The 13355-nt window shown below is 39.2% G+C and overlaps 1 protein-coding gene across 1 annotated transcript in view; it reads right to left on the bottom strand.

The window, feature by feature from the left end:
* The window catches only part of USP45 (ubiquitin specific peptidase 45), a 49503-nt gene extending 41210 nt beyond the window's left edge, over positions 1-8293 (bottom strand). Inside the window, exons 1-4 of the mRNA XM_052645870.1 lie at positions 8194-8293; positions 4671-4843; positions 3178-3281; positions 2075-2175 (exon numbers count right to left, since the gene is read on the bottom strand). Of these exons, the coding sequence (XP_052501830.1) occupies positions 2075-2175; positions 3178-3281; positions 4671-4843; positions 8194-8293 (478 nt within the window). The remainder of the gene's footprint in view (positions 1-2074; positions 2176-3177; positions 3282-4670; positions 4844-8193) is intronic.
* Between the last annotated feature and the right edge of the window lie 5062 nt (positions 8294-13355).

Below are 13355 nucleotides of genomic sequence, written 5' to 3'. Positions count from 1 at the left end.
CCATTACTGTCTCAGAGCAATAGCTAATAAAAATCATCCTCAAAAAAAAAAAAAAAATCATTCTCTAATGGGCTACAGAAAACACAGCTGAAAACTATACTTTTACATAATTTTTCAGTTTCTGATGCCACCTACTAAGCAGCTCAATTCCTGCTCCAAAGGCATTTCAAAATTATCATGGCCATTTATCCCCATTCACCTTGTTAACCCAAATCCTGAGATCTGTACTTGATGCCTCCTACTCTCCCTCACTCATTACACCTAGTCCACCGCTATCCACCAGAACCCCTCCTCATCTCTTACCTGCCCTGCCCCAATAACCTCTTTAAGGATCTCCCCACCTCCACTCTTCATGCACAACAGTCTATTCTCCATTTGGCAGAGTAATCTTTATTTTTTAAAAAGACAGAATGACTACTACATTTCTACTTAAAATGCTTTAACAGTTTCCATGACTTTTCCAATAAAATAAAAATTCTTTACCATGGAATTCCCTACGGTATCCTTCATGACCTGACAATGGTATCTTAACTTCATCACATTCTGCTCTCTCCCAGCAAACCACATTCCAGCCATGTAAGCCTTTCTTGATCACTATGACCATGAAACCACATATCACTGCAATCTGTTCCTTTCCTTTGCAGCACTTATCAGAAGTTACATGTGTGTTATGTTTGTCTCTCTCCCTATGCTCTAAACTCCATGAGGACAAGTTAAAACTGCTTTTGTTTTACCACTTCATATCAAAGTATTAAGTGGTAGGCACTTAACATTTTTGATTGAAGAAACTGCTTCTCTATATATTCTTAATATATATTAACATGTGTTACATATTTCTTATGTTAGATAAGAAAATACAGTATATAATACATCACTTCCATAATAAAGAATTTGGCTGCTCTTTATTCCAAGTTCCTGAGAAGACCTCTCTAAATCTTTGGATTTCCAGAGTGATTGGAGAATCTATTCTACTTATGGTGGGCCCTTCATACCACTCTTGATAGTTTATGTTAGCAAAGTATCTTTTTTATTTATTCATGTGGGACTCTAGAGGGTGTACACTAATGAGATGACTAGGGATGGGGGCCAGCCATACCAGAAGCACCAAACGTGTGATTAGAGGGTTGGGATACTGGAGGCTCAGTTAAATCATGTGGCCAGTGATTCAATCAACCATGCCTATACAATGAAACGCTACTAAAACTCCAGACACCAAAGCTCCAGTGAGCTTCCCTGGTTAACAATACCCTGGGTGTACTGACACATCACTGAGCTGGGAGAATGATGCATCCTGACCCCACAGGAAGAAGATACAAAAGCTTCATGTCTGTTACCTTCCCACTTCTCAGCTTATGTCTTTTCTTTTGGCCAGTCCTGATTTGTGTCTTTTTTGTTGTTGTTGCTGCTATATTGAAACAGTAATTTTAAGTATGGCACTTTCCTATGTTCTGGGTCATTCCAATAAATTATTGAACTAAGAAGATAGTGGGCACCCTGATAGCCAGTCGGTCAGAAATGCAGGGGGCCTGAGAACTCCTAGCCCGAAAATGGTGTCTGATGTGAGGGCAATCTTTTGGGAACTGAGCCCTTAATCTGCCAGGTTAGCCTAACTCCAGGTAGTGAATGTCAGGATGGCATTATGATGATAACAAATAACAGATGTCATTTCATAAATATGTGTTGAGATTTATGTATTTTTATACACATTACTTCCTAATCTTTAGAGAACATGTCTAAGCGTTACAACAATCCCACTTGATAGAATTATCATACAAATAAGAAGTTATAGTCACACAGACAATTTAATTATTTAGGTGGAACTGAAATTCAAATTCAGCACCATTTGACTCCAAAGCCCACAATCCAGTAACTATCCTCTCCATCTTCTCATTATTAGTTATGTAAGTACAACACAAGATAACATCACAAAATCGCTACCTAAGAATTCACAGCACTCATACTGAGAGGTAACACTAAAATTCAAAGTACTCTTTATAAATGTATCATTTCTTTATAGGAATTATAAAATATTACACTTTAATACAAATTTCTTTAGCAACTGCTGTTAACTTACTTGTTTGTGTTTTAGAAACATGTTTCTGGAGAAAATCAACTATCTGAGCCAAAACCTTCTTATTACAATGTGTTGATAATTTTTCATCACACTCATAACACCTAAAAAAAATAAATTTAAGCAAATATTATGAAAACATGTTCAGTAGTTTTACACATCAAGTAATAAAGTTAGTATTTATCCACTTTTGTCTTTAAATTAAGGGGTAAGGAAAATACATAGGGTGAGGCAAGAGCAATGAGATACAGCTACAGACATAACCAGGGACAGTTCATACAGAGCCTTGGTATTCAAATTAAGAGTCTGGGTCACTTATCCTAAGTGTAATGGAGTGCCATGGGAGGTTTTTAAGCAAGGGTTGCCATGATCCAATTTACATTTTAAAAACATCACTCTGTCTAATGTCAGACTGGATAGCATCAGGAATAGCAGGAGATCAGGGTAGATACAGTGGCTCGAGAGAGAAATGAACAGATTTACATACTTTCAGGTTCAGGCAGGAATGAACTGGACATGAAAAGAAAGAGGAAAGGGAGAAGCTGATGTGGGTATGTCAAGTGACTCTCAAACAGGAGCAGTTCTGCCCCACCCACACCCCTGGGGACATCTGGTAAAGCTGTGAGACACTTCTGATTATCACAACTGGCAAAGCTACTCTCGGCACCCAGTGGCTAGGGGCCAGGGCTAACTCTGTCCTCTCATGAGACAGGCCCCTCCACAATGAAGAATTATCAACCCAAATGACCACAGTACTGAAATTGAGAGATCCTTAAGTTTTCACAAACTGTACATGCTTAGGCTATTCCCTGTAGAGAATCACCAAGCCAACTGACTGTTGAAGAACTGATACTTTCTCCTCTGGAATTCTAATTTAGCAAAATCAACTAGCAAGAATTTTTCTTTAACGTACAGAGAAAATGTTAAAGAAAACTAGAGATATGACTAAATTTCTTTCTTACTTAAATTTTATATTCATGGATAATGTTAATTTTCTTATTTTATAGATTCTGTTCAGGCTTAAAAGTGCAAGCTGATATAATAGCTTTAGATATCTTACCTTATAAAACTCAGATGTTTACAAGTACTAACCAAATCTAACTTACCATATGATCCATGTGCTCAGATTAATTATAATACAGTGAAGCTCTGCTCTCCAACTCTTGAAATGCTTCAGTGAATGCTGGCCTTCTGAGTTTTTACCACATCCCTAAAGATAAATAGAACACTATTTGTATGACTTCCATACAAGTTCATTTCAAATTAATCAAAACCTAAATTATCCTTAAATGGCAACCCACTCCAGCATTCTCGCCTGGGAACTCCCAGACAAAGGAGCATGGCAGGCTATAGTCCGTGGGGTCACGAACAGCTGGACAGGACTGAGCATGCAGCAGCACGCAGCACACCCTTGATATGTCAGATTTAACTACAGTTAATGTAAATTGGTCTTTGTAAATGAGAATGTTAACTGATAAAGACCTAATGAACCCCAGAGGAATTAAAAGATTAAAAAAAAAAACAAATGGCTGAAATGTGGGGGGTGGGGGGGCGGAGTTTTGTTTTAAACTTTTTAAAAAAGTTTCAGAAAGCAATTTAGATTCTCATTAAACTCAACTTCTTGCAGAGAGGCTAATTTAATTTACTTCTTGTCATATAGTAAAAACAGGCATGAGCCAAGTTAATTTCCATACCATTTCTGTGATGCACAGTGGAACACTGAGCATCTTCACAGGCCAGCAGTGCCTCTCCCCTGTACACACACTTCTCATATCCTCACACCTCACCCAACTCCACTGAAAACTACTGAGACTCAGACCAATCACAGTAACTCCCATCACCTGGTAAGTAAAGAAATGAGACTCAATTTCTGTCAATGTGCCATGAGGGGCAGTCTAATATATGTTTCTGGAAAAGTTTTACATATGGGAAGGGATGTACTTTTTGTCCTCCTTCTGACCTTTGGGGATTGCTGTATGATACATGATGCATGAAACATCTTCGACCATCCTGAAACCATGGAATAGGATAGCACAGCAGAAAAATGGAAGACATCTCAGTTTTTAATGTTTTTTCCACTGAAGTAACTAACTCAGGAGTGACCCTATTTCTGGCTTTCTATATGAGATAATAAAGATAACTCTTATTGAAAAATATACATATATACTTTTAATTTTATTTAGAAATTCCCTTGTTAATAGAATCAGTTGCGTCTAAGCTCTTAAGAGAAGTTACTCTGCAAAAAAAAAGAAAAATCACTTCTCATAGAGAAGAAAATGAATCCCAAAAGATTTCTTAAAAAGGCTTGGATCCATTTCCTAAGTAAATACAAATAGGTAAAGGAGGGTCCACATATGAGAACTACTGCAAGTAGGTTGGATTCCCTTTCAAAATACTTATAAACTATGCACAATAACTCTCTGAACACAATGTACGTTTTACTTTACCTTAAACATTTCTATGCTTGGCCCTGGAGAGTTCTATCTAAACACAGAATAAATTTATCTTAAATTCTAAGCACTACCAACAGTCCAACTCAGAGCGAGCAATTAAGGAAAATATTTAAGACAAACTCGCACAGAAAAGAGACTTTTCTCACCTGAAAACCACACTTGAGGCACAACCAGATATCAGGAGGAAGTATTGGCTGTCCATCACAGAATCTTCTTTCTTTTAAACATTCCAAGCAAACTGACCACAGGTTCTCAGCTATTGCTTTTTTTACATGATGCACACTGACAGCATGACTTATATGTTGGCAAGTGAAACCTACTGAAAGAGGCAAAACAAAATTTGAACATCAGCAAGCAAAAGTCAGCAATATTAAAGTACTATTAACTAAAAAGCACGAAGATTCAAAAGACAAAATAACTTAAAAGAATACATACTGTATGATACCACTTATAAAACACTGTGAAATAACATAATTATAGAGTTGGAGAACACATTAGCAGTCGCCAGGGGCTTTCGATAGAGAGCAGTGGTGTGGCTATACATAAGCAGCACTCAGAGTGGCCAGTGTGTAGTCAAGTATTTTGACAGTGCTGGTTATAGAAAGCTACACGTTATTAAGCTATACACACACATACACACACGTATGTACAACTGGTGAAACCTGAATTAGCTCTAAGGACTGTACCCATTTCAGTTTCCCGGGTTTGATGCTGTGCAACAGAAATGCAAGATATTAAATCAGAAGAGACTGAATGAAGGGTAAATGGAGTATCTTTTGTACCTTCCTGTGAATCTAAAATTAGTTCAAAAATTAAAGTTTAATAAATAAATTAAGAAGATTATTTATTGAGCAGCTACTATGCCTCAAGCATTTTGAACATATTTTCTTTCCGCTAAGATACACAAGTAAAAGTTTCTCCCATGGGCCAGCTCTGCTGTGATACTATTTTCACCACTGCTGAAAGAAAGGAGAGGAACAAACAATGGCATAATTTGCAGGAACAAGAATTATCTGAATTCTTCTTAATGAATATTCCCAAATAACAAATATATTTTGCATGGCCAATAATTATCCTTTATAACAGATTCCAACTATGTGCACTGTGTGGAGACAAAAGGCCAAAATGAGCATATATGTTAATTCTTCAAATAACCATATTTGTCTCCCAAGGGCTCAGTACACTTCCATTTCTCCTAAATACCTGAACTCTTCAATTTCTCCACCTCAAATGTCCCAAATACTAAACCTACAGCTATCTGCCAAAATCAAACAACAAAGGCAGAAACTGAATACCTTGAAGAGGGAAACAGAAGTATATACATTTCAACTTTCCCTACTTTCCTTTCTGAACATAAAGCATTCCTTTTTATCTACTGGTTAATGAGACTAAATATTACTTCCATTTCATTCTGAAGACAAAGAATGTGACAAATTAAAATAAATAATTTCAACAAAAGTAAAATGTAAATCTGATAAAAGATTAAAACTTCTAATATTACACCAAAAGCAAGTTATAAGAATCGGCATAAAAGAAGTAATTCTGAAGTCCTTTGGTTGAACAGCAAAGATACATGTCATTGAAAAAAGGTGTTTAGAGAAAGACTGATAAAAATGACCACACAAGAACTAGAAATGGTTTACCAAAAGTCATCACTTTGTTTTTGAGCTTTTATATTTTAAAATTCTAAGGAAAAATCATTCCATACACCTTTTGAATCATCTCTAGTATAAGATGTAGCCAAGGTACAACTTAACCAGTCTCTGACTCTACAACTCAGACTTACAAACTGAAATTGTTAATGAATTCAAAGATAAGTGAATGCAAGATAAAAAGGTTGCAGGTTCCTAAATTAAACTTACTAGCTTTTAAATATCTTAACTGTATATACTTTTTATAAGTATAAACAAATTTAAAAGTCTGAGGTTTTCCTATAAGTGTTTAAACAGCATTTACTATCTTCTGTGAGGAGGGAAAATGTAAAAAATATCCTTCTACAATAATAAGTAAATTTCCTCAGTTTCCTGCAAGTTGTTTAATCATATAACTGTCAAATTTTCATTTGACAAACAGGTCCTCTAGAGATTCCTGAATAAAAATATAAAAATGTATTAAAAGCAAATAGTTATTTCACATTCATAAATCAAAAGCAATAATCAAAATCTTCACATTTTAAAAATATTAATAAAAATTTTACATGGAGGGCTTCCAGCATGCGAATGGCGACATAAAATCAACACTTCCCCTTTCTCCTCCCCAAAACTATCCAAGGGCAAAAAGAACAGAAAGTAAAAATACAAAGCTCATTCTCAGAGCAACCAGGAGAGAGCTGAAGCCCGAAGTCACAAATCAAATGGGAAGACTTCCACCTCAAAGCAGTGGAGATCAAACAGGAATGCGCATAGAAGGACGTGGAGAGAACACCGCAGCAGTGGATTCAGAGAACCACGCACGCTTTGCGCATACAGAACAAAACCTACATTTCTGTGCTGCAACAAAAGTGGCAGGAGCACCCCTTTATCCAATTTTGTTTTCAGAAGAAATGAAAGAAGGGGATTTCTCATTCACTAAGTGAAAGTAAAAAAGCAAGCCATAGTGGCAGAGAACAGCCTTATTCCTATGGCAGTTGGAAAGAAGAGAGAATTTGGATTCTGAAAAAGCCCAGGACTGAATAATCCTGGTAGTTGGAAAGAAGTAAAGACTAACTGGGCTCAAACTCAACAGTTAGGTCTCAGCAGTGCTCTGGCCCTCCTTCTTACACAAATATTCTAAACCGAACTGGCCCAAGAAAGGCAACTCTACATGAAAGAATAGGTAATCAAAGAAAATCAAAGCCCCAAATTCCGTGCTAAGATAATATGAAAAGGGAAGGAAGGAAAAGCAAAAATGGCAGCGCAATCACTGCCATGAGAGGAAAACACAAAAAAAGAAGTGAACACTTGAGGCTCAAGTGGCAACACAAAGGGAAGTGACCAGCAGAGTTCAGGAAAAATAAATCAAACAAAGGTAAAACCAAAAAGAAGATGAAAGAGACACTGCTGAACACACTAAAAAAATAAAAATGAACAGCAGACAACAAGAAAAGGAAAACAGGAGTTTTAGAGGCTTTAAGAAAAAATGGTAACTATGGTAGATAGGCAAAAGAGAGTTATAAGAATAATCAAACCCCTGAAGAACACCATATTAACAGAACAAATATTTGAAGACATAATTCAGACTTCCCTCAATTCAGCAATCTGTCCTGAAACACTGTCCAAGTTAAAAATACTCAAAATGGAAACAACAGATTAAAAACATCTTTTTTAAATGGAGAACTGAACTGGTAAAGCCAGTAAGGAAAATCCTCAGAAGCTAAAACCCAAGGCATGAGGCTAAAGAGAAAGACAAACCAGGAAGCCCCTCAAGGTCATCAACCAACCTCACTGGCTTCAGGGCTCAGTTCTAATAGTCATGAGAAACAAACAACAAGAGAAGATGCCAGTTCTAAGTTACTTTAAAAAATAAACAAAATCTCAGCAAAAATGGCAACAGGGTATTTTGGAAATAGACAAGCTGATTTTGAAGTAATGCAGAAAATGGCTAAAATAAAGAGCAAAGGATTTATTCATTAAAAGCACATATGATTTGTCCTCTGCAACACTGTTCAGGATGCGAGACATCATAATTTACCAGCAACGTCATCTGACGAGTCTTCATCGTGAGGTATAGGAGGCCTTTTACTTCTCTTAGCTTTCTCAGGTGAAGCTTTGGATGGCTGTTTCACCCGCATCTGTTATTTACTGAAAAGATTGGGGGTTGGGGGGAAAAACACATTAATCCTCAAAATTAAAAACTGTATGTATTTTACTTAATGCATATTAAAATGACTTCAAGTTTAATGAGCCTCGTAAATTAACAGAGGAGAAAGAGGGGAACATCAGCTGAAACTAAAGAAATTTTTATTACACCAACACACAAATGCCACATTACATCTGACTTTAACCAACAGCTCCCTACATGTATGATGTCCAGGTGAATTTAAAAAAATAAACTTTATGCCACTTCTGACTCCTGTGCTCATCTCGCCCTTTCTCTTGTTTCACCAGCTAGGAAGCAGTAGGAGTTGGAAAAGCCACAACATGCCAGGGATGGATGCCAAGTGCCAAGCACAGTACAGCCACCCTTCCTGCACTGTACAACCCAGTGGACTACAAAGAGAGAAATACATTTCCAACTTTTTAAGCTCTTGCCTTTTTTGTGTGTTTTTTTCCCCATTTTCTAGTTATGAAAAATTTAAAACTGTCACATAAGTTGAAACAGCAGTATAACGAACACCATAGACTATCTAGAGTCCATATCTGGAACATTTTGCCACATCTGTTTTATCTAAATATCAATGTGTACATAGACATATCTACACATGTATGTGAGTACATCTGTTTTTGCTGAACTATTTAGAAGTTGCAGACAACATATATTCCTTAAGGAGATTCTCCTATACACTCACATCATTATCATTTCTAAGAAAATTAAGAGTAATTCCCTAATATCATATCTTATCATATTCTAATTTCTTCAGGTAACCCAAAACGTCTGCTTTTTTGAATAAGGATTCAATTGGTTATGTCAGTATCTTCTAATTGACAGCTGTTCTTCCCGCAAGAAATGGAGAATAGTGTTTCACTTTCCTAAGACCCTAACTTTTTAAGAGATCAGGACAGTGCATATGAGTCACATTGGAGAGTGTGGATTTTGATTCCAGTCTAGCAAAATCCTCTCAAAGTGTGGATTTTTATTTAAGTCTAGCACAGGACCTGAGAGTCTGCCTGTCTAAAAAGCTTCCAACAGGAAGCCACTGCTGGGATCCACAGACCACACTTTCAACAGCAAAGTTGTATAATGTCTCACACAGACTTTAATTTTTTGTTCATGCTGTTATTTACCTCTAAATATATTTTTAAGAAATCTCTTATATTTCATAAAAATTCAAAGTTAATTCTAAAGGTTTTAGATAGAAGTTAATGCATGTTTTAAAAACCACTATATCTCTGGTAGCTCAGCTGGTAAAGAATCTGTCTGCAATGCAAGAGACTCCAGTTCGATTCTTGAATCAGGAAGTTCCCCTGGAGAAGGGAGAGGCTGCCCACTCCAGTATTCATGGGCTTCCCTGATGGCTCAGATGGTAAAGAATCCACCTGCAATGCTGGGTTCAGTCCCTGGATTGGGAAGATCCCCTGCAGGAGGGCACAGCAACCCACTCCAGCATTCCTGCTTGGAGAATCCCCAAGGACAGAAGGAGTCTGAAGGGCTACAGTGCATGGGGATCACAAAGAGCTGGACACAACTGAGCAACTAAGCACACACATATCCTAAATCCTACCTAATATCATGCTGCTACCTGGCTAAGCTATACTGTAATTTTTGTGGTTGTGTATATGCTTTGATTGATCAAGGTAGAACAATCGCTCAATTCAATAATAAATTCTGAAACCTGATTTAGTTGTACCAAGTTCCACATAAGGAAGCTTTTGCGTTTACCATTTTAAAAGTCATTTCTTCAGGCCCAAGGGTCATCACTATTGAACAACACTGCAATAAATTAATGCCTTCAAGGTTACAGAGATGCAGAAGGCCTCCAAGTTTCTGACCACTTCATTTATTCCTGCCTTCACCCTCCAGACTACTTCATCAACCTATGGCTACATTTCAACCTCACAAAATCACTAATTCGAGTATTCCATTCTCTGACCACAGCTTCAAATTCTGCCAGCTTGCTTGATCAGCCACTCCTATTCTCTTTTAATGCCCAGGTTGAGAAGAGGCTACATCTCAACAAGCCCTTCCATGATCACTGTAGCAGGGAAAGGAGAAAGAGAAGCAGAAAATTTAGTGCTGGTTCTTCAAGCTTTACTTGCAAATGGTGCAAGTCTGCTTATGTTTTACGGGCCAACGCAAGTCATATAGCCACATTTAATTTCAAATAGACATGGTAGGGGAAAGGGAGGGGTGAGAGTAAGGGGAGTATACAAAGAGTACAACCTTATCATGTACCTAGCAAGAAAAGAATACGTGTACACAGCCTAATGGCTACTATGTCACCCCCCTAACAATCTCAATCCTAGATAAGCCAATTAACCACGTTCTCCATGACAGTATCCAAAGAGGCTAGAGAAAAAGTCTTGCAAGAAAGGTGACTGGGTCCACTAAATTAACCACCACAACTGCAAACAGATCAAGACATCCCATTATCTACTACAACTTCTGGTCAACTTATTACACAGCAATCTGAAATTGTTTTCACTCTCCCAATCTCCAACTCCTCCTCTCCCTACTCTTTCAAATATCATCCGGTCTTCTACTTTACTGACAGAAAGGACACAAAAGAGATTGCAAATCAGATATTTCCACCCTTAAACTTATACACTTACCATTGTAACTATTGTTACAACTATTGTAACTTGATGTCCTGAAAAAGAGATGGGCATAACTAAGGGAATCCAAGAAATATGGTCCATAAGAAACTGGTCATATTTTTACACTCCCCGCATAGCTAAACTTTGAAACTTCCATGGTGGCTCAGATGGTAAAGAATCTGCTTGCAATTTAAGAGACCCAGGTTCAATCCCTGAGTGGGGAATATCTCCTGGAGAAGGAAATGGTAACCCACTCGAGTATTTCTGCCTGGAGAATCTCACAGACAGAGGAGTCTGGCAGACTACTGTCCTTGGGATTGCAGAGTCAGACATGACTGAGCAACTAACACGCGCACACACAGGTAAACTCTTGATAAAGATGAGCATTAATACATAACTAATCCTGGCAGAGGAACCAAAAGAACAAGATACTTAACTTAGAATCTATAAAAGACCTATGCCTTTTCTCAAAAACACTGACTCAAATGTGGCAATATAGTCAATTCCAGTGATTTTTCTGACACACGCAGTATGTCTAAACATAGAGTCATTTTGGACAGTAACCTACTATTAAGCAGTCACTCATTTGTATAGCTTTCTTTTTCAATTCCCCGTTCAGGTAAAAAGAGTCAAAATTAAAGTCCAATTATTACAAAAAAATTCCAATTATTAGAGCTTCACATATTGCATATCATCAATAATGCGTCTGGAGAGTTCTGAGATCACCCTCACATGTGGAGATTTACTCAAGGACTCACAAGACCTAGCATATAGGTGTACTCACGGCTAACGTTTATTGCAGCAATGTAGTGTGAACACACAGACTATCATAATGAAAAACACACAGGTGAAGTCTAGAGCAATCCAAATGCAGGCTTCCTTACCATTCTCTCCCTCCCAAGAGTGGTCAAATACCCTACATCCTTCCCCCAATAAGTAATGTCTGTGCAATGTTTCTGCTCACAGAAGCCCATTACACACTCACAGGTGCAGGATTTTTATGGGGGCTAGTAACTTCTGGATAAATTATGTCCTACAGAATAAACCATATTGTTCCTAGGCAAGCCAAGCAAGGGCTAACCTTGCAAGCAGACCTTTTTAAGGACAGCCGTCTCAGGCCTGCCATGTTGTCTTTTCAGCACAAATAAATTATGGCCATTTTTCTCAGGTGATTTCCTAATAAAACTTTCCAACTTCCAACTTCTGCATTAGCCTAATATTTGTCCATAATGTAGGATGTGCAACTAAACTATAAGTTTTTTGTTTTTTTTTTTAAGGCCATGCTTGTAGAAGCCCATATTCTCAAGAAAGAAAAAAAAAATTCTTTTCCTACTCTTGAGCCATTACTTTCTGCGAGGGTGCGAGGGGAGGGAGGAAAGGGACAAAATTTCTCCTTTCAGAGGTTCAAAAGGATACCAGGCTCAAAAAAATGACTAGCACTCACTTTTTCGTGCATCACACTCGGTTCTAAGGACTTCAGTGATATTAACCCACTTCATCCTCCCAACCACCAACCACTTTATGAGGTAGGTTACTATTATTTCCCCCATTTTACACTTGAAGAAAGACACCCAGGAGTTGGGTGACTTGCAGAAGCCAAAAGCCAGTAAGTGGTAGATGGCGATCTGGACCCAGGCAGTCCATCTCCAGGGTTCCAAATACTACACGATGCTGCCAGAAGACCTTGGTAAGACACGCTTTCTCTGGTCTCTAACAAAAACATCCCAAATTCCCGAAGAGAAAATGCGCCGCGAGGTTGAACGCGGAAGGGCGGCCGGAAGGTTGCTGGGTCGCCGCGCCCCTAGGTCAAGGTGAGGCGGCCCCTCTCCCGTCCCGCCTCCCCGGCTCCTCCCGCGGCCGCCCCGACACCCTGCCGGCTCCGCCGCTCTCACATGGCCCTCGGTGACCGCCTGGAACCCCCAAGGACCGAGAAAGGCGGGGAGAGGGTTCTCTCCCAAGCCTGTCCAAGCCACAAGGGGCCAGGGTTGCGTAAACGAAGTTAGAGAAAACGAGGCGACCCAGCAACGGACCCACAACTCACCCTGACAGGCCGAGCAGCCGCGTCCACAACCCCATGAGACTGCGCCTGCGCAGCCGCCCCTCCCGCCGGCAGGGGCGGGGCCTCGTGTGCCCGCCCCAACGTCCGGACGAGTTGGGACCGCCCCTCGCGTGGCGGCTTACCCGGAGCTGGGCGTGGACACCGGGCTCTGCGGGCTGCAGTCGCACATGCTTCCCGTGCTTATACAGCAGTAGGTAGACCCCAGCTAATCTTAGGGTAACGTAAATAGATCCTAATTGGATCCTGATAGGGCTTGGAGTTTGCCCACCTCCCGTGTTCTCGGAGTCGGGTTTAAGTCCCACTTGTGGCTGGACACCCTGCGCAGACTGCCTCCGACTTCCCTCCGTCACACTCTTCCGTGCTGTTAAGTCAAATCTATC

This window comes from Budorcas taxicolor, chromosome 9 (genome assembly GCF_023091745.1).
Source record: "Budorcas taxicolor isolate Tak-1 chromosome 9, Takin1.1, whole genome shotgun sequence".
NCBI classification, from domain to species: domain Eukaryota; kingdom Metazoa; phylum Chordata; class Mammalia; order Artiodactyla; family Bovidae; genus Budorcas; species Budorcas taxicolor.
Note: the sequence above shows the minus strand (reverse complement) of the source record. Positions and strands in the feature narration are given on the sequence as shown.